This window comes from Mytilus californianus, unplaced genomic scaffold (genome assembly GCF_021869535.1).
Source record: "Mytilus californianus isolate M0D057914Y unplaced genomic scaffold, xbMytCali1.0.p SCAF_2, whole genome shotgun sequence".
In the NCBI taxonomy this organism is placed as follows: domain Eukaryota; kingdom Metazoa; phylum Mollusca; class Bivalvia; order Mytilida; family Mytilidae; genus Mytilus; species Mytilus californianus.
Window position 1 is genome coordinate 42,710,017 of NW_026262668.1, and position 21,452 is coordinate 42,731,468.

The 21,452-nt window shown below is 33.2% G+C and overlaps 1 protein-coding gene across 13 annotated transcripts in view; it reads left to right on the forward strand.

The window, feature by feature from the left end:
* The window catches only part of LOC127729861 (uncharacterized protein DDB_G0280205-like), a 192,072-nt gene that overhangs the window by 148,054 nt on the left and 22,566 nt on the right, over positions 1-21,452 (forward strand). Inside the window, exons 6-7 of one of the 13 annotated variants that reach the window (XM_052237781.1) lie at positions 19-155; positions 10,262-10,364. The exons of 5 other annotated variants lie outside the window; for them this stretch is intronic. In XM_052237781.1, the coding sequence (XP_052093741.1) occupies positions 19-143 (125 nt within the window). In that variant the 3' untranslated portion in view covers positions 144-155; positions 10,262-10,364. 7 more of the 13 variants (XM_052237785.1, XR_007994871.1, XM_052237786.1 and 4 more) reach the window with 7 other exon arrangements.

A 21,452-nucleotide genomic window follows, 5' to 3' on the forward strand; every position in this document is an offset into this window, starting at 1 on the left:
AATTTTATATCTTTGCAGATTTTTGCACATCTTATAGTCGGCATACAAGATCAAAAGTCAAAACAGCTTTACATTGGAGTGTATCTGCAAGAACTTGTCAGGCCAAAAGAAAAAAATTGAAACTGTGTCAGAATTTGACTTGATTTTATATTTCTGTGAGTTAATTCCTGTTTTAAATTAAATGATGAAATGTCAAGTTATTTAAAAAAAAAACCACACAAGTTGCTTTCTTTAAAAAAAGAAAAGCAATATGTGAACCTAAGACTGCTGACTGGTCACCAAAAAATTGTTGCTGAATTTTTGTTTGCTTTTGAATTGAAATAATTGACTGTGAATAGAATAAGATAATGATGATGTTAAAACACCTGTATTAAAATTATGTGATTGTGTGTAGATTCTTGCACAAGTCAGTGATAGCAATGTTGGATAGTTGTGAATAGAAAAGTGTATAATACAGCTACTATTTGAATATACATTTTAAGGCTCGACTATTTTATTTATTACTTGGGAGTGTACATCATTTTTGTCGAGCCTGCGACTTATGTCGCAGAAAGCTCAACATAGGGATAGTGATCCGGCGGCGGCGTTAGCTTACTTCTAAAAAGCTTTATATTTTAGAAGCTAGAAGACCTGGATGCTTCATACTTTGTATATAGATGCCTTATGTTACAAAGTTTCTGTCTGTCATATGTCCATTGTCCTTGACCTCATTTTCTTGGTTCAGTGACTACTTGAAAATAAAGTCAAAATTTTTTGTAATGTTAATTTCTTTCTTATTATGAGTAATAGGATAACTATATTTAGTATGTGCGTACCTTGCAAGATCCTCATGCCCGTCAGACAATTTTCATTTGACCTCGACCTCATTGCATGGATCAGTGAACAAGGTTAAGTTTTCGTGGTCAAGTCCATATATCAGATACTATAAGCAGTAGGTCTACTATATTTGGTATATGGAATGATTATAAGGTGTACATGTCCAACTGGTAGGTGTCATCCGACCTTGACCTCATTTTCATGGTTCAGTGATCAAAGTTAAGTTTTTGAGTTTTGGTCTTTTTTTCTAATACTATATGCAATAGGTCAACTATATTTGGTGTATGGAAATATTTTATGATGTACATGTCAGTCTCGCAGGTTTTATATGACCTTGACCTCATTTTCACCGTTCATTTCTCAGTGTTAAGTTTTTATACGACCGCAAACAAATTTTGTGGTCGTATATTGGTATGACGTTGTTGTCGTCGTCGTTGTCCGAAGACACATTGGTTTTCGCACTCTAACTTTAGTTTAAGTGAATGGATCTCTATAAAATTTTACCATAAGGTTCAATACCACAAAAGGAAGGTTGGGATTGATTGTGGAGGTTATGGTACCAACAGTTAAGGAATTAGGGGCCAAAAGGGGCCAAAAATAAGCATTTTTGTAACTTCCAGACATAACTTGTGTGTTAGTGTATGGATCTCTCTGACATTGTACCACAAGGTTCCATATCAATAAGGGAATGCTGGGATTGATTTTGGGGGTAATTGCCTCAAAATTTTTGGAAGTAGGGGCCAAAAAAGGGGCAAAAAACAAGCATTTTTCTAGTTTCATGATAATAACTTGTTTGTAAGTGTATGGATCTTTCTGAAATTGTACTACATGGTTCCATATCACAAAGGGAAAGCTGGAATTGAGTTTGGGGGTAATTGCCCAAAACGTTTAGGAATAAGGGGCCAAAAAGGGACCTAAAATAAGCATCTTTCTAGTTTCCAGACAATAACTTGTGTTCAAGTGTATGGATCTCTCTATAATTGTACTGCAAGGTACCATACTACAAAGGGAAGGCTGGGATTGAGTTTGGGGGTAATTGTCTCAAAATTTTAGGAATTAGGTGCAAAAAAGGGGCCAAAAATAAGCATTTTTGTAACTTCCAGACATAACTTGTGTGTTAGTGTATGGATCTCTCTGACATTGTACCACAAGGTTCCATATCACAAAGGGAATGCTGGGATTGATTTTGGGGGTAATTGCCTCAAAATTTTTGGAAGTAGGGGCCAAAAAAGGGGCAAAAAACAAGCATTTTTCTAGTTTCATGATAATAACTTGTTTGTAAGTGTATGGATCTTTCTGAAATTGTACTACAAGGTTCCATATCACAAAGGGAAAGCTGGAATTGAGTTTGGGGGTAATTGCCCAAAACGTTTAGGAATAAGGGGCCAAAAAGGGACCTAAAATAAGCATCTTTCTAGTTTCCAGACAATAACTTGTGTTCAAGTGTATGGATCTCTCTATAATTGTACTGCAAGGTACCATACTACAAAGGGAAGGCTGGGATTGAGTTTGGGGGTAATTGTCTCAAAATTTTAGGAATTAGGTGCAAAAAAGGGGCCAAAAATAAGCATTTTTGTAACTTCCAGACATAACTTGTGTGTTAGTGTATGGATCTCTCTGACATTGTACCACAAGGTTCCATATCACAAAGGGAATGCTGGGATTGATTTTGGGGGTAATTGCCTCAAAATTTTTGGAAGTAGGGGCCAAAAAAGGGGCAAAAAACAAGCATTTTTCTAGTTTCATGATAATAACTTGTTTGTAAGTGTATGGATCTTTCTGAAATTGTACTACAAGGTTCCATATCACAAAGGGAAAGCTGGAATTGAGTTTGGGGGTAATTGCCCAAAACGTTTAGGAATAAGGGGCCAAAAAGGGACCTCAAATAAGCATTTTTCTAGTTTCCAGACAATAACTTGTGTTCAAGTCTATGGATCTCTCTATAATTGTACTGCAAGGTACCATACTACAAAGGGAAGGCTGGGATTGATTTTGGGGGTAATTGCCTCAAAATTTTAGGAATTAGGTGCAAAAAAGGGGCAAAAAAAGGGCATTTTTCTAGTTTCAGGACAATAACTTGTGTGTAAGTGTATGGATCTTTATGAAATTGTACTACAAGGTTCTATATCACAAAGGGAAAGCTGGGTTTGAGTTTGGGGGTAATTGCCCTAAATGTTTAGGAATTTGGGGCCAAAAAGGGGCCTAAAAACAAGCATTTTTCTAGTTTCCAGACAATAACTTGTGTTCAAGTGTATGGATCTCTCTGAAATTGTACTGCAAGGTACCATACCACAAAGGGAAGGTTGGGATTGAGTTTGGGGGTGATGAATCATAAGGGGGTTCAAAAAATTTGGGGGAGGGATTTTTTTTTTCTTTAAAATTTTCCATTTTAAATTGGTTATTTCTGATTTATATATAAAAGCAAATAATAATGATATGGTTTGAATAGGTAAGTTTAAAATTTTTAAGTTCTTAGACCACATTCATTCTGTGTCAGAAACCTATGCTGTGTCAAATATATAATCACAATCCAAATTCAGTGCTGTATCAAGCTTGAATGTTGTGTCCATACTTGGCCCAACTGTTCAGGGTTCGATCTCTGCGGTCGTATCAAGCTGCGCCCAACGGAGCATTTTATTGTGTTTTGGTCTGTTTTTCTTCAACTATAAGCAATAGATCAACTATATTTGTTGTATAGAAGGATTGTAAGGTGTATATGTCTGTCTGGCAGGTATCATCTGACCTTGACCTCATTTTCATGGTTCATTGGTCAATGTTAAGTTTTCATGGTTAAGTTTGTTTCTTAGATACTATAAGCAATAGGTCAACTATATTTAATGCATAAATTGATTGTAAGGTGTACATGTCTGTCTGGCATGGTTCATTTGACCTTGACCTCATTTTCATGGTTCATTGGTCAATGTTAAGTTTTCTTGGTTAAGACTGTTTCTTAGAAACTATAAGCAATAGGTCAACTATGTTTGGTTTATTGAATGATTGTAAGGTGTACATGTATTTCTTGTTTGGTTTATCTGACCGTGACCTCATTTTCTTGGATCATGTTAAGTTTATGTGTTACTTGTAGTAAAGCTTTATATTTAGGACTATCAACATAAAATCAATGGTTAGTAAAGAAGGCGAGACATTTCAGCGTGTTCACTCTTGTTTCATAATCCTTTTGCAAAACCAAGTTTCTACAAACCGGATGTCTAATGCAAATTGCACAAACCAATCGCAATATAAATTTAAGCACTCAGTTTGCTTTATAATCTGGATGCATTAATTTTATCTATCATATCTTCATATTTTGTTTCCTTGTTTCCTGGATGCCTTCAGTTATTCTCAACTCGTTATTAAAGCTGTCTTTACTCATGGTAGATGTTGTATAGATAAATTTAAAGTCCAATTTCCATGTGAAGTGAAACCCTGTGGCATGCAACTTATAAGAAGGTTTCATATATTTTCCTTGAGAGTAACACACCAGCTTCATTGGTACCTCTTATAAAGAGACTTATTTTGGTCCCATAAAACATCTCAAATTTTAAGGATTTCCTGATTCTACAGAAAACTTGTTTTCAGAATTTTTATGAATACCTGAACATATACTCTCAAAAGAACCAATTTATATAAAAAGATATGTAGATATAAAAAGATACCAGGATTAAAATGTTGTACGGCAGACGATAGTTAAGTCTACCATAAGTAATGATGACTGTGCTTGAAAGTCACATGTCAAGCTCTTACTGCCGTGTCCTGAATTTAGATAAGGAAAGCGAAAATTCGCATTCATGAGTGAAATTTATATTTATGCATGCACGTGGTATTTTTGCGCAAGAAATAGTAAATAGAAAGCATACGAACTGATACTCTGGATAAGAATACGCATTTGTGTCATCACATATATTAATCTAATAGTTGAATTCGGATGTCAAACTACATACCTAAAGTGTTTTGACTCCAGATTCATTGCCATTTAATCCGGAATTTGTGTGAATGCAAAGCGATAGTGTGCGTGTGAACAGGTTGATGTATAATGTGAATGAACCAAGAAGTGTAGGATAGCTGGTCAACACAATGAATACAATTTTCAAAATCGTACCATAGTGCAAATATTTAGATGCTATAAGGTTGAACTATTAAAACAAACAAACAAAAAAAGAATTGAAATTTTATAATTAACATACATTCCTGATAATGAATTTTCTCAAAAATTTAGAATATAATATCAATAAAAAACAAATGTCAAGTATTTACGGATGGACATTTTATTTATCAAATCAATCTCTGCTTAAAGTCTAACATTCCACTATATGAATATATTGCTATAAAAAATATAAGCAGAGACTTATAAATCCATACTAAAACAGTATAAAATAATTAACATAGAAATTAAATTTTGTTATGATTATTGTAAAATATTAATTACGTTTTTTGTGAAATGCAAGGATTTAAAATCCTTGTCAATTGAAACCATGCAAGTATTATTTCATTCACGACCGTTTAAAATTTAGATATTTAGCTAACTTTGGGTACGCATCCTTGCTCATTGGTGCTCATACGTTGCATATAATTTTCATAAATGTAATAACTGTTCAAACCTGTGAGACATAATGCACGTATATATGACAATTTTAATTATATTTTATTGAGAATAAATTCAGTCTCAGTTTAAACTTAATAATGAATATTCTCTTGGTCTGGTAGTATCTATTAATGAAATTAGATATTTTTGACAGAAAAATCCTTTTGTTTAATTATCTTTCTGCTTTCCGACCACTGTGTTTCCAACCTAAGATAAATATTTATAACAGAAATAGCGTTTTCTTAATTTTGTTCATGCTTTCTGACATTTTCCCATGCTATGATTGAAATACAAAATATCAAATGATAAACATTCAGAAATAATCAGTTTATTCTGGGACATTATATATCAATAAATATACAATATATGTACATTGTCGGAAAATATGAAATTTATTTGTATGAGCTTTAGAAACAGGACGAAAAGCGAGGCTCGCCGAGCTTTTCTCCTGTTTCGTAGCGAGTACAAATAAATTTTATATTTTCAGACAATGTACATTTATTGTTTTTATCCTGAAATTTACACCCAAGACTTGAAACTTTAGTTGTAAAAATATAACTCATTGTCTCTAATTTTTCAAAGAAATCGACATAGTCTAAACGCGGACCGCGAAGAGGGCCCCAAAATGAACTGGTATGCAAAAAGAAATATGCACATTACCGCTTGCTCAACATGGAAGTGGGGTAACAGCAGACTTTATTTGTACAAATACAAATAAAGCAAACATTTATTTGTGTACCTGTTATTTGTACAATAATTAGCTGATTGCAGGATAAACTTATATATTCCCAGGTTTATTGTCACAATGCACAACAGCACACTGTATTAAATACTACATACACAACGCGTACAGGGACCGTCTCAAAGCATGAATATAATTGCGTTATCATTATACTTGATATTTAATAAACATTGGCATTATTAAAACAACATATGTTTTGTCAAAAGGAAAATAGGTTCTAACATATAAATGATTTTTTGACGCAACCTAGTCTTTATTGTTTTACTAAATTCCAATCTACAAATGAACTTTGATTGTTGAAATATACAATGTCACATGGTACCCTATCCATAGAGGGACCATATCAAAGACATAGATAATTACCTGCATAAATGATAGAAAATTTTCGAGACATTCCGAGAATCTTGATTCGGAGGATATCGAATGGCCCATAGACACTTCCAAAACTCACCAATATATAGGCGTGAACCCCTAAGGGGTTCACGCAAAAAGAGTAAATTTAAATGAATTTATGTATATATGACCAATTATCTGAAACTGGATCAATATAGAATGACAGTAAGGATGCATATGAACTGGTTTCAGTATCTGGTAGGTTTGACACAAGAGCATTATTTGTTTAATAATTCTTTGTCTAAAAATGTAGCCTGAATATTTAAAGTTGATTAAGCAATTGCTTGATTTTTGGTTGCTTGATATCAAAATGACACAGGGGCCTCGGTGGCCGAGTGGTCTAAGTAGTTACTACTGTAATCACTAGCCAGTCAACACTGAGGTTGTGAATTCGAATCCCGCTTGTGCCGGTGCACTCGACTCCAATCTTAATTGACTAGGATTGTCAGTTTTCCTATCGAAGGTCGGTGGTTTTCTCATGGCACTCCGGCTTCCTCCACCAATAAAAACTGGCCGCCACGAAATAGCCCAAAAGCGGTGCTTAAAAGTGGCGTTAAAACACCAAAAATCAAAATCAAATCAATCAAAATGACACAGGAATGTGGCCCATTTATCTTAAATTTGCTAAACTTTTATGGTAAAGATAAAAAGGTTGATGAAACTTGAAATTTTAATGTTGACGAGTTTAAATGACAATATATATTTAAAATAAAATTGAATTATTTATTAAAATTGTGGTTTGATATCCTTGGCATCTTTACCTGAACTAGTTTTATATGAAAGGTCGCACTTTTTCAACTACTTTTCAAGATTTTGGTTTTGATTGAGAATTTTCTTCTTATTCAATTAACTGCCTCATTGGTTTAATGAAGCTGACTGCAATCTTGTGAACAAGCACATTACAAATCTGTCTCATACTGTCTGTCTAGTACTTACTAGGTTTAATATCCATATTGAATAAACTATGTTGTGTCCAGACATGCATGTAATATTTGCCTCTCAATAATCCATCATCATCATGACTTACTAAATTTTTTGATGAACTCAGTGTCACCTTTGGGTAAACTCTCCAAATTTGCCAAAATTTGTTGAAGTTGCATTTTTGAGCAATCTTGATTCATTTTGTTGAAAATACTGTTAACATTTAGTATTTTTTTCATCTAGCATGTTAAGTTTTCTTTTACTCATGTTACATCATGTTGTATGGCATTACAAAAGACTGAATTTACATGTTAGGTTTTTTTTTTACACATGTTACATCATGTTGTATGACATTACAATAGACAACATTCACATGTTGGATTTCTTTAACTTGTGTTACATTATGTTACAATAGACCACATTCACGTTAGGCTTTCTTATACTCATGTTACATCATATTGTATGACATTACAATAGACCGCATTCACATGTTAGGTTTTCTTCTACACATGTTACATCATGTTGTATGACATTACAATAGACCCCATTCTCATGTTAGGTTTTCTTCTACACATGTTACATCATGTTGTATGACATTACAATAGACCGCATTCACATGTTAGGTTTTCTTCTACACATGTTACATCATGTTGTATGACATTACGATAGACCGCATTCTCATGTTAGGTTTTCTTCTACACATGTTACATCATGTTGTATGACATTACAATAGACCGCATTCACATGTTAGGTTTTCTTCTACACATGTTACATCATGTTGTATGACATTACAATAGACCCCATTCTCATGTTAGGTTTTCTTCTACACATATTACATCATGTTGTATGACATTACAATAGACCGCATTCATATGTTAGGTTTTCTTCTACACATGTTACATCATGTTGTATGACATTACGATAGACCGCATTCTCATGTTAGGTTTTCTTCTACACATGTTACATCATGTTGTATGACATTACAATAGACTGCATTTACATGTTAGGTTTTCTTCTACACATGTTACATCATGTTGTATGACATTACAATAGACCGCATTCACATGTTAGGTTTTCTTCTACACATGTTACATCATGTTGTATGACATTACAATAGACCACATTCACATGTTAGGTTTTCTTTTACACATGTAACATCATGTTGTATGACGTTACAATTTAAAAAAAGACTACATTCACATGTTAGGTTTTCTGTAACCCATGTAACATCATGTTGTATGACATTACAATAGACCATACTCACATGTTAGGTTTACACATGTTACATCATGTTGTATGACATTACAATAGACCACATTCTTATATTAGGTTTTCTTCTACACATGTTACATCATGTTGTATGACATTACAATAGACCGCATTCACATGTTAGGTTTTCTTCTACACATGTTACATCATGTTGTATGACATTACAATAGACCACATTCTTATATTAGGTTTTCTTCTACACATGTTACATCATGTTGTATGACATTACAATAGACTGCATTCACATGTTAGGTTTTCTTTTACACATGTAACGTCATGTTGTATGACGTTACAATTAAAAAAAAAGACAACATTCACATGTTAGGTTTTCTGTAACCCATGTAACATCATGTTGTATGACATTACAATATACCATACTCACATGTTAGGTTTACACATGTTACATCATGTTGTTTGGCATTACAATACACCATATTCACATGTTAGGTTTTCTTTTACTCATGTTACATCATGTTGTATCATGTATGACATTACAATAGACCAAGTAATTTTAGGGAGCAACCATTTACCTTCAAGGGGGGGGGGGGGGGGTTTTGTCTTGAGTCAGAAATTTTTTTTCACGAACATTTTTTTTTCAAAATTTAACACTATAAGGTATGGGGAAAATCTGGATTCAGAATATTTTTTTTTTGTCATTTGCTTGACCACAATATTTTTTTCATCAAATTGGGGATCAGAATATTTTTTTAGGAAAAAACCAAGTTTAAATGGTTGTTCCTTTACATCATGTAGTTTGACATTACAATAGACTACATTTACATGTTAGGTTTTCTTTTACACATGTTACATCATGTTGTATGACATTACAATAGACCACATTCACATGCTAGGTTTTCTTTTACTCTTGTTGTTTTACATTATAATAGACCACATAAAATAAGAAGGAAGAGGGACCATATACATGTACCACAAAGATTTTCTCCATTCATTCAGAAAATATCCTAGTTTACAAATAATAAGTTTATAAAACAATGAACTATTGAAATTTCAATTTTCTGTTCCCTAGACTATACCTTTAGATAACACTTACAAGTAACTTTTGTTAAAGATCATCTTTCATTAAGTATATGGAGAGGAACAACTTAGTCTTGTAGAATGGAGTTCTGATATCTGGCTGACTTAAAAGATTCTTTCTTAAAGTGACAGATAGAATTTAAGGCATTTTATATTTATATTAAACTACTTGATCAAGTAAAATATGAAGATATAACAGGAAGAAATTGAAGATTTTTAAAAAAGAAGACTACAAAATTCTTAATAGACACTTGAATCGTTAACAAAGATAATACATAATAAAACTGACGAATTGTTAACAAAGATAATACATAATACAACTGACAAGTTTTCAATTCATTTCTTTCCAGAGTTTTGCTCTTCTCATGGTCGCCATTCTCGTGTTGAAGTTAGAACAGTTTTAGTTCGTAGTGTGACCACAACAACATGGCGTGCAAAACAAAAATTTTTAAAGCACAAAGACTTTTTCAAAGGACCTCACTCGTAATTGTCTATATTTGCAGATTTCTGTGTTGCAAACAGTCGTCATTCCAGAACTAAAGTGCGAACTGTTCTACAGCGGAGTGTTTGTTTTGCTAGTTGGCATGCTAAACAGAAAGTTATGCAGAATATAAGACCTTCTCAACTCAGCTATTTTAATTGACAATGTAGCATATTGCATATCTTGTATTGAAAAATAGCCACAATTTATTTCTTCAAATAGTGCATTCAGTTGTATTTTTATCTATAGTGTTTTTATTCTTTGTATAAACAGATTTAGAAATGATTAAACAGTTGACTGTTTTCCCTCCATATCACATGAATGAGAGTAGCTTTGTTACATTTTTTATACATACTGCTTAAGCTCTTGTTTATCGGGGAAAAGGTACTATGATTACATTGTTCACTTATATCATAGATTGAAAAGTAGATTTTTAGCATTAGATGTTTGTTATAGAATATAAAAGACAGAGGCATTTGTGATTATCACGTGAAATTTGGACTGTATTTTAGATGTTTTTCTAGTTATATTATGTTGTTGGGTTGCTATCTCTTTGGTTTATACCCTACATCTCTTTTTAATAACTGATAGTTATTATCTTGTAAGAATTATGTTTTATGACTGCTAAGTGTTGACGTTTTTACACTAAAGCCTTCGCTTGTTAACTAATTCATCAAGTTAAAAATCTATTGACAAAAAAATGAATTGTTGAAATAAAAATTACTAACATGAAAATTTTATTCTGATAACTTTAATTTTTAATTGACAAAAATATACTAAGAACAATTAAATTTCATTAGCCAATTTTTTATGAAAAAGCTCTTTGAGTATCATAAAAGAACAAGAACATTGATTTGTATTTGTTGTATTAGTATTTGCATATCCAGGTTTGAGGTTCCACCCTCTCAATCTGATTCTTGTAATTTAAATAATACACAATGTACCGTATATCAGGTTTTTTTCACGAGTGTTTAATTTTAGCTTTGTTCGCAGTAGCTAAAGAAACGTGAAAATTTGACCTCACATAAATTTCCCTGCATATTCCAAGATTATACTGTTAATTTTTCGATTCTTTTGGGTTGTTCCACTGATCACAAGAATGTGCATACTTGATTAGCTTGAATTGGCTAATCATTATTATATGATACATGTCACATCTTTTGACAACACAACAATCAGTGACATGTTAAAAAATGTAAATTAGCTTATTAATTGGTATCATAACCCTAACATTTTGCCTATAATTTTAAAAGTGAAATAAAAATATATCCCATTTACACAGATATTTTTATGCCCCCACCGTACCGGAGGGGGCATTAAGTTTTACCCTTGTCCGTCTGTACGTACGTACGTACGTACGTACGTCCCGAAATTGGTTTCCGTTCTCTAACTTGAGTTTGCCTCAACCAAATGTTATGAAACTTATACACAATGCTTATTACCACAAAACACAGATCAAGTTTGAATTTTGGTGGCGTCACTTTAACCGATCTAGAGTTATGCCCCTTTATAAAAGGAAATATTGCAAAATTTTTAGTTTCCGTTCTCTAACTTAAGTTTGCCTCAACCAAATGTTATGAAACTTATACACAATGCTTATTACCACAAAACACAGATCAAGTTTGAATTTTGGTGGTGTCACTTTAACAGATCTAGAGTTATGCCCCTTTATAAAAGGAAAAATTGCAAAATTTTTATTTTCTTCTAAATATCAAGTTTATATAATATATTTTTAAAATTGGAGTTATCTTCCTTTGACCATGATTATAGTTGAATCAACTACAATCAATGCTTTATACAATGCAATGTTTAATTTTGACTACCACTGATAAAACACAGATCAAGTTGAATTTGGGTAGTGTCACTTTAACCATTATTGAGTTATGCCCCTTTATAAATAGAAAGATTGCAAAATTTTTTAGTTTCCATTCTGTAACTGAAGTTTTCCCCAGCCAAACATTGTGAAACCTATACACAATATTCATTCCAACAAAACTCAGTAAAGATCAAGTACATTTTTTTTGTTTCAGTTCTCTAACTTGAGTTTGCCTCAACCAAATGTTATGAAACTTATACACAATGCTAATTACTACATAATACAGATTAAGTACGAAATTAGGTGGCAACACTTTTACCATTCTAGAGTTATGTCCCTTTATAACTATATGATATGCAAGTGGGGGCATCATCTGTGTCCACATGTGGACACTATCCACATTTATTATATCTGTAATTATCAAAACCTTCAATATTTAGAATGCATTAATGCACATAATTTACGTTCCTTGGAAGTTCTCTCAATTATGTTTTTTATACGACCGCAAAATTTTTGCGGTCGTACATTGGTATCACGTAGTCGTCGTCGTCGTCCGCAGAGATTTGGTTTCCGGACAATAACTCTAGTATATGTAAATAGAAATCTATGAAATTTAAACACAAGGTTTATAACCAAAAAAGAAGGTTGGGATTGATTTTTGGGGTTATGGTCCTAACAGTTTAGGAATAAGGGGCCAAAAAGGTACCCAAATAAGCATTTTTCTAGTTTCCAGACAATAACGTGTGGAAAGGTGTATAGATCTCTCTGAAATTAGAACATAACTTTCCATACCACAAAGGGATGGTTAGGATTGGCTTTGGTTGGGTGGGGGTTATGGCTCAAACCGTTTAGGAATAAGGGGCAAAAAAGGGGGAAAAAAATTGTGTGGAGGGGGGGGGGGGTAAAAAAGAAATTGTGGGGGGGACCATTTTTCTAATTTCAGATTTCAGAAATTAAGATCACAACAGCATAGTGTTTTGAACAAAAGCAAAAAAAAAAGGGGGGGGTAAAAAAAAATTTTTGGGGGGAGGGGGGGTCAATTCGTAACAGCATAGTGTATTGCACAAAAACAAAAAATTGAATATAAATTCAAATCATATAACCAATTCTAAGTTCTTTGACAACAGTTATTCTGTGTCAGAAACCTATTATGTGTCAAATATTTAATTACAATCCAAATTCAGACCTGTATCAAGCGCGAATATTGTGTCCATTTTTGCCCCAACTGTTCAGGGTTGGACCTCTGCAGTCGTATCCAGCTGCGCTCGGCGAAGCAATTTATTTTTTGTTTGTAGCACTCATATATATTTGTAATCAATTACCTGTCAGTCAATCAAGTTTATGTTGTTTAAATCTGTAACAATACGGTACAGTTATTTTTTCGCATGTATTTTTCCATTCAGCGAAAATAATACACAGGGAAAATTTAGCCTGCCTATTTAGTCATCAAAATAAAAAAAGCTGACGCAAAAAAAAACCGATATACGGTATTACAAAATAGCTTTTTGATTTAGATAGCTTGGAACTGCTGTCTTTGTCCTATTAAAATAGAAATAATCCATGGGGGCTTGAATTCATATCGGATATTTTACCCCTGGCTATTTCTCGTGGTAAAATATTTTGCATAAAGGGCCAACCCGTGGTAAAATCACAATAGATTCAAGCCCCCATGAATTATTTCTTAAATCTGTTACCTATTAGGCAGTGAAAAACGTAAAAAAATAATGTTTTACGGCCAGCAAAGCTTATAATGACGTTGTAACGATTATTTCGATGATTAATGGTATTTTTTCACATAGAACACCACTTTGAATGATGAATATACTGTAAAAACGAAGTCGGTGACCATATCATTATTTTACATCATTAAAACATAAATTAATGTATCAGACACATATAGTTTTTGTCGAACCTGCGACTTTTGTCACAGAAAGCTCGACATAGGGATAGTGATCCGGCGGCAGTGTTAACTAACTTCTTAAAAGCTTTATATTTTAGAAGGTGGAAGATCTGGATGCCTCATACTTTGTATATGGATGCCTTATGTTACGAAGTGTCCGTCAGTCACAGGGGCGGATCCAGGATTTTGGAAAGGGGGGGCGTAGTATGTAAAAATTGCCGAGCGGAGCGAGGTGAAAATTTTTTTGGACCTTTTTTGGCTTGGACCTTTTTTGGGCTATAAAACATAAAATAAGTGTAAAATGCACATTTTTAGTGACGGTTCCTAACGTGGGGTATGTATATTTTATAGTTAAAGTGTAAGCTTGGGTTGGACATTTTTGATGCCGCATTCTCCCCATTAGTTGTCTATTATAAAATGATTGAATGGATCTAAAGCTATGTACTAATATATTTGATGTGGGATTTGTCAGTAAAAAATGGACATGGGAAATTCTCGTTTGTTGTATGGTTAGTTAGCATAACCTCACAGATTACTTGTTGTAAACATGATATGCGGCTATTCAATGAAGTTTATAATACGACCGACACGAACAAAGACAAACAAGAAATTTTTATCCAAATGTTTGGTTGAAATGTTTCACTCAACAAGGGAAGTGAGGGGTTCCAAATCAACCAACGGCTACGAATGAGTCTGAGAATCAAATGACAACGAAGTTGTGAATGACGGTCGACAAATGGAGACATAAAGGCCACACCCAGCAGGCAGGTTGCAGTTGGGCCTTGAAAAAGTATTCATTATATCAGTTCGGCGAAACAGACATTCCGGTCAGATATGGGATTTACATGCAAACCCCTCAAAAAAAAAATAAGGCCGTTTTTTATTCACCATGTTCATTTAATGCTGAATAATTCTGTTGGATTTTTTTTTCTTATAGCAAAAAGGGGACACGATAATTGTTTTCATTACAGATACGGCCAGAATTTTTGTTTAAGGCAAACATCAGGGTCAGCATTTTTTCTCTAAAATATCTCAGACTGCCCTATCAAATCAAATGGTCCGTACCTTAGACTTTAAACATATCTAGAGCTAACTGACTGGGGATCATTATTCAGCAATGTTATTAATTGGCTGGGGCGTGTGGGGTTAAACATATTTTCGTAGGTAAATAATATTGCCGTGGAACTTTTTTTTTCATGAGAGTGTAATAGAGTATTACTTTCTGTTGAGTGGAAATATGAAATAGAAGTCAATACGTTCTTGCTCAATCCTTTGTCGCTTTGAAGGCGTCATGCTTGTCATCCTCCGCCTAAGCAATGTGTTACTGTTATTTGACGTTTCAAACGTACTGATCAACTCCACCGTAGCGAAACTCATGACTGACATAATCAATAATATATTACAGTAAATACGAGCGAAAAATATCTTTATAAGTAAAGAATTGTCGCTTAAAAATTAAATACACGACCGGGAAATGGCAAAGGGGGGGGGGGGGGCGTACGCCCTCTACGCCCCCCTCTGGATCCGCCACTGAGTCACATGTCCAATGTCCTTGACCCCATTTTCATGGTTCAGTGACTACTTGAAAAAAAAGTTAAGATTTTTTGTAATGTTAAATTCTCTCTTATTTTAAGTAATAGGATAACTATATTTGGTATGTGCGTACCTTGCAAGGTCCTCATGCCCGTCAGACAGTTTTCACTTGACCTCGACCTCGTTTCATGGATCAGTGAATAAGGTTAAGTTTTGATGGTCAAGTCCATATCTCAGATACTATAAGCAATAGGTCTAGTATATTTGGTGTATGGAAGGACTGTAAGGTGTACATGTCCAACTGGCAGGTGTCATCTGACCTTTACCTCATTTTCATGGTTCAGTGGTTATAGGTAAGTTTTTGTGTTTTGGTCTGTTTTTCTTATACTGTATGCAATAGGTCTACTATATTTGATGTATGGAATGATTGTAAGGTGTACATGTCTAGCTGGCAGATGTCATCTGACCTTGACCTCATTTTCATGGTTCAGTGGTCAAAGTTAAGTTTTTGAGTTTTGGTCTTTTTTTCTAATACTATATGCAATAGTTCAACTATATTTGGTGTATGGAAATATTTTATGATCTATATGTCAGTCACGCAGGTTTTATTTGACCTTGTCCTCATTTTTAAGGTTCATTGCTCAGTGTTAAGTTTTTGTGTTTTGGTCTGTTTTTCTTAAACTATTAGCAATAGGTCAACTATTATTGTTGTATGGAAGTATTGTTAGCTGTACATGCCTGCCTAGCATGGTTCATCTGACCTTGACCTCATTTTCATGGTTCATTGGTCAAAGTTTAGTTTACTTGGTTAATGTTAAGTTTATGTGACAGTTGTAATAAAGCTTTTATATTTAGGACTAGCAACATAATATCAATGATTAGTTAAGAAGGCGAGACATTTCAGCGTGTGCACTCTTGTTGTGTTTTGGTCTGTTTTTCTAATACTGTATGCAGTAGCTCCACTATATTTGGTGTATGGAAATATTTTACGATGTACATGTCAGTCTGGCAGGTTTTATTTGACCTTGACCTCATTTTCACGGTTCATTGTTTAATGTTAAGTTTTTGTGTTTTGGTCTGTTTTTCTAATACTGTATGCAGTAGGTCAACTATATTTGGTGTATGGAAATATTTTATGATGTACATGTCAGTCTGGCAGGTTTTATTTGACCTTGATTTCATTTTCATGGTTCATTGCTTATGTTAAGTTTTTGTGTTTTGGACTGTTTTTCTTAAACTTTAACCAATAAGGTGTACATGTCTGTCTGGCAGGGTTCATCTGACCTTGACTTCATTTTCATGGTTCATTGCTCAATATAGAATTTCCATGGTTTGGTCTGTTTCTTTTATACTATAAGCAATTGGTCATCTATATTCTGTGTATGGAATGATTGTATTAAAGGTGTGTGATACTTGAAGTAAAACTTTATATGTATGACTATCAACATAAAATCAATGGTCAGTATAGTAGGCGAGACATTTCAGCGTGTGCACTCTTGTATATATAAAAAGAATATCTATGTATTAAAAATGAGAGATTTGATGATTTTAAAACAAATTTAAGAAGGTTTTTCGCCAATTTTATGTGCTTTCTATACAAATGTTTTCCTATTTTGAAAGAATTCAAGCAATAAAATTTCAGATAATAAAAGAGATAAATGCATTATTTTTTCGATTTTCAGTTATAGTTCAACGAGCCAAGGTTGTATGCAAAATTTTAGCAAAATCTGTGACATAGCCCAGTTATTATTCTTTGACCTTAACAAAGAAGTGTCATGTCTTGGTTTTTTTTAATTAATCTTTGTGTTCTAAAAGATAGCAATGCCTATTTTTTTGAAGAAAGAGAGCCTAAAATATCATAAATATGAATATGTCTCTATGACATATAGGCCACTTAGGCCTTTAATTCATATCTAATATTAGCTATCATTGAGAAAACCATTGGTATTTACTCTCAATTGTAAAATCCAACAGTAGTTCCATTATTTATATCAAAGTATGTGCCAATTAAATTTCACCTGGATTACATCATGCATATAAAGACATATATTCCTGACAACTTGTGTATGCCTGTGTGTGCAGTCCTTTCTAAACTATCAAGAGCTAAAAGTGTTAAATTTAATGATATTTTTGCAGATTTCTGTGAGGTCAACAGTTGCCAGCCAAGAACAAAAGCAAGAACAGCCATGCATAATAGTGTCACCTCTGTAACATGGCATGCTACCCACCATATAAAGAGACTTAAGAAAAGGGGGTTAACATGAAATTTTAAATTAGAATTTCGGGTAAAAAATTATGCTTGTGATGTCCGGTATTATTCATTTAAAGGTAGACTTAGTGAAATACAGAAAGTTGAGATTGATGGAATAAATTTGGTGTTTTTACAGATTTCTGTGAAGCCCAAAGTCGACATGCCAGAACAAAGGCTAGAACTGCTATGAACAACAGTATTACTTCTATAACTTGGCATGCAAAACAGAGAAAGAAAATGAGATATGGATTGACGTGATTCCATGGTTGTGTCAAAAACTGCACACGCTGTATATATTTTGTACTTAAGATTAGGATTTTACACATAGTAGAATATTGGATGATATTACTGATTCTTATTACAAACAAAACCATACAAGTATGAAAACAATTTTCGTGCAACTGATTATTCCAACTTAAATTTTATCTGGACTAATTTAGTACCAAGTCAGGAATATGACAGTTGTTGTCCATTCGTTTGATGTGTTTGTGCTTTTGACTTTGATATTTGATTAGGGACTTTCCGTTTTGAATTTTCCTCGGAGTTCAGTATTTTTGTGATTTAACTTTTTAGATAGTTGTTAGGTAATTTTACTACTGTTGCTTGATATGAGAAAGTGCTTGTTTCAGGTTACTTAGATTCCTTTGAGTTTTGAATTATCAATAATGGTTCACTATGTAATATTTCTTGTAGCAGCATGTATTAAATAGAATTTATCAACTTCAATAAGTAGTCAAGTATTGATATGATTTAAATTATGTTCTGTAAAGGACTTGCTAGTGATTGACAATTTGTATACAGGTACTGTTGGTTGATTTTGGGTACCAGCAGAACTGCATTCACTTTGATATAACAGTTATTTCATGAGCTAATTGAAATGCCCTTTGAATTTCTATTGAAAACTATTTTTATACTATGATGGTTCTAATATGTTGTCTACTTTGCTGTGTGAAGACACTTTTGTTTGTTTATAATGAACTGATTCTTCTTTTCATTGATTTTTTTCTTTTGCAAAGTTAACATTTACACTACTATTGTTTACTTTTATTATTAGCCATGATATTAGTCATGAAGCTGTGTTTTTCTTCATTGATATTGATACATATTATTAAGGGAAATTCTTTTCCTAAAGTTTTGTATTTTGCTTTTTTCACTGTACAGTTTGTTTGAGACAGTGGAAAGAGTAGTATTCAAAACTAGTTCCAACCTTGCCACATGATCATGTGTCAATCCTTAGTCAGGAACCTCATATTTATAGAGGTAAATTTTGCTTACAGTAAGTGTCTTAATTTCAAGCCATTTGTATTTATGACCTGCCTAGACTTCGTGCAATTTAATGCTTGCTAAATGATGTAGAGGCATATCCATTGATGTCCTTTTGAAAACATTTATTATAACTGTCTGTTTTAGCTCACCTGGTCCTAAAAGGCCAAGTGAGCTTTTCTCATCACTTGGCGTCCCTCGTCCGTCATCGTCTGTTACTTTTTACAAAAATCTTCTTCTCTGAAACTACTGGGCCAAATTTAACCAAATTTGGGGTTAAATTTGGCCACAATCATCATTGGAGTATCTAGTTTATAAAATGTGTCCAGTCCAACCAAGATGGCCGACATGGCTAAAAGTAGAACATAGGGGTAAAATGCAAGTTTTGCCTATTATTTTGAAAGTCGCTATAAATAGGAAAATATTGACAGGTCAAAAATGTTCAGAATGTTGAGTTTTACCTATTGTTCATTTATGTCAAAACTGTCAGACGACTTCTTTTAGGAGTTTTTGCCCTTATATGATGAATTTTTACATTTTTTAAATTTTTGCTTAATATCTTGAAAATTATAACAGATAGAAACAGAAATTTTAGATAGCAAAAATGATCAGCAGGACAAGTTGAACAAATAAGTCAACATTATCTTAATCATCAGTTGACTCCTTATTAAGAGAGTTATTGCCCTACAAAATGTATAATGACGATTTTTACCAATTTTTTGTCTCGCCTTGACGGAGTCAAAAAGCGAGACATAGGTATGCTGTTTCCGGTGTCGGCGGCGTCAACAATGTATTAGTTTGTGATTAGGTCTAGTTCATGGTGAACCACTAGTGGTAGGTCAATGATATTTGGTATGCAGTTGTATTAGCATTGGCACATCTCATTACCATGGAGATTATTTGGCCCCGCCCCCTCAGTCAAGGTCTATTGACTTTGAAACTTTTCATAGTTTACATGTATTAGTTTGTGATTAGGTCAATTTATGGGGAACCACTAGTGATAGGTCAATGATATTTGGTATGCAGTTGTATAAGCATTGGCATATCTCATTTCCATGGAAATTATTTGGCTCCGCCTCCTTAGTCATGGTCTATAGACTTTGAAAATTTTGCTAAGTTAACATGTATTAGTTTGTGATTAGGTCAGTTCAAGGGGAACCATTAGTGGTAGGCCAATGTTAATTGGTGTTCAGTTGTATAAGCATTAGCACATCTCATTTCCATGGAGAATATTTGGCCCCGCCCCCTCAGTCATGGTCTATTGACTTTGAAACTTTTGCTTAGTTTACATGTATTAGTTTGTGATTAGATCAGTTTAAGATGAACTGCTAATGTTAAGTCAATGATATTTGGTATGCAAACTTATTGGCATTTGCAAGTATTGTTTCCATGGAGATTATATAGCCCCACCCCTGATCATGGTTCATTGACTTTGAAACTTTTACATAGTTTACAAGTTAATGTTTTTGTTTAGATTTGTTTAAAGGGGACGACTTATAATAAGTCTATGGTATTTGGTATGCAGTTGTATTAGCATTGGTACATCTCATTCAGTGGAGATTGTTTAGCCATGTACGTTCAGTCATGGTTCATTGACTTTGAATATTTGCATAACTTACATGTTAAAGTATTGCTATTTTAATTTCGACATTTGCATTATCAAAATTACAAAAAGGCGAGACATATCTCTGTGATAACAGTTTATTGTGTATTTGCCTAATATCTCATAAACTATATTAGATAGATAGAAACTTTAAATAGCAAAAATGATCAGCAAGACAAGATCTACAAATAAGTCAAACATGACCGAAATTAGTAGTCCGCTCCTTATTGAAGTTATTGCCCTTTAATTATGATTGTTCCCATTATTGCCTTTTATCTTGAAAACTGTAATAGATAGATAGCAACTTTAACATAATGGCTGAAATCTTCAGTCGACTCGTTATTGGAGTTATTGCCCTTTAATGATAATTTTTAACATTTTTTTGTGCATTTTTTGCCTATTATCTTGAAAACTATGATAGAAACTTTAAAAAGGAAAAATTATCAGCACGATATGCTCTACAAATATGCCAACTTAACTGAAATTGTCAGTTAAGGTGGTACCCAACACCTTGACTTATATCAATTTGGCTCGTTTAATTTTCATAAAATTTTGACAAAATGTTTACTTTGACCCTTTGACAAAAATATAAAAATTTCAAAAAATTTGAACCAACCACTTTATCAGAAAAATTTCGTTGGTTATATAGCAGTTTGACAAACCCATATTTTGATCATTGAGAAGCTTAATATTTCCTTAACAATACAACGTAATTAAAACGTTTAGCTGATTTTTACTGAGTTATCTCCCTGTAGTGTTAGGTACCACCTTAACTCTTATTTGAGTTATTCTCCTTTAATGATGATTTTTATTAAAAAAACTGGTCATGGTTGAAGATGAATGTCGA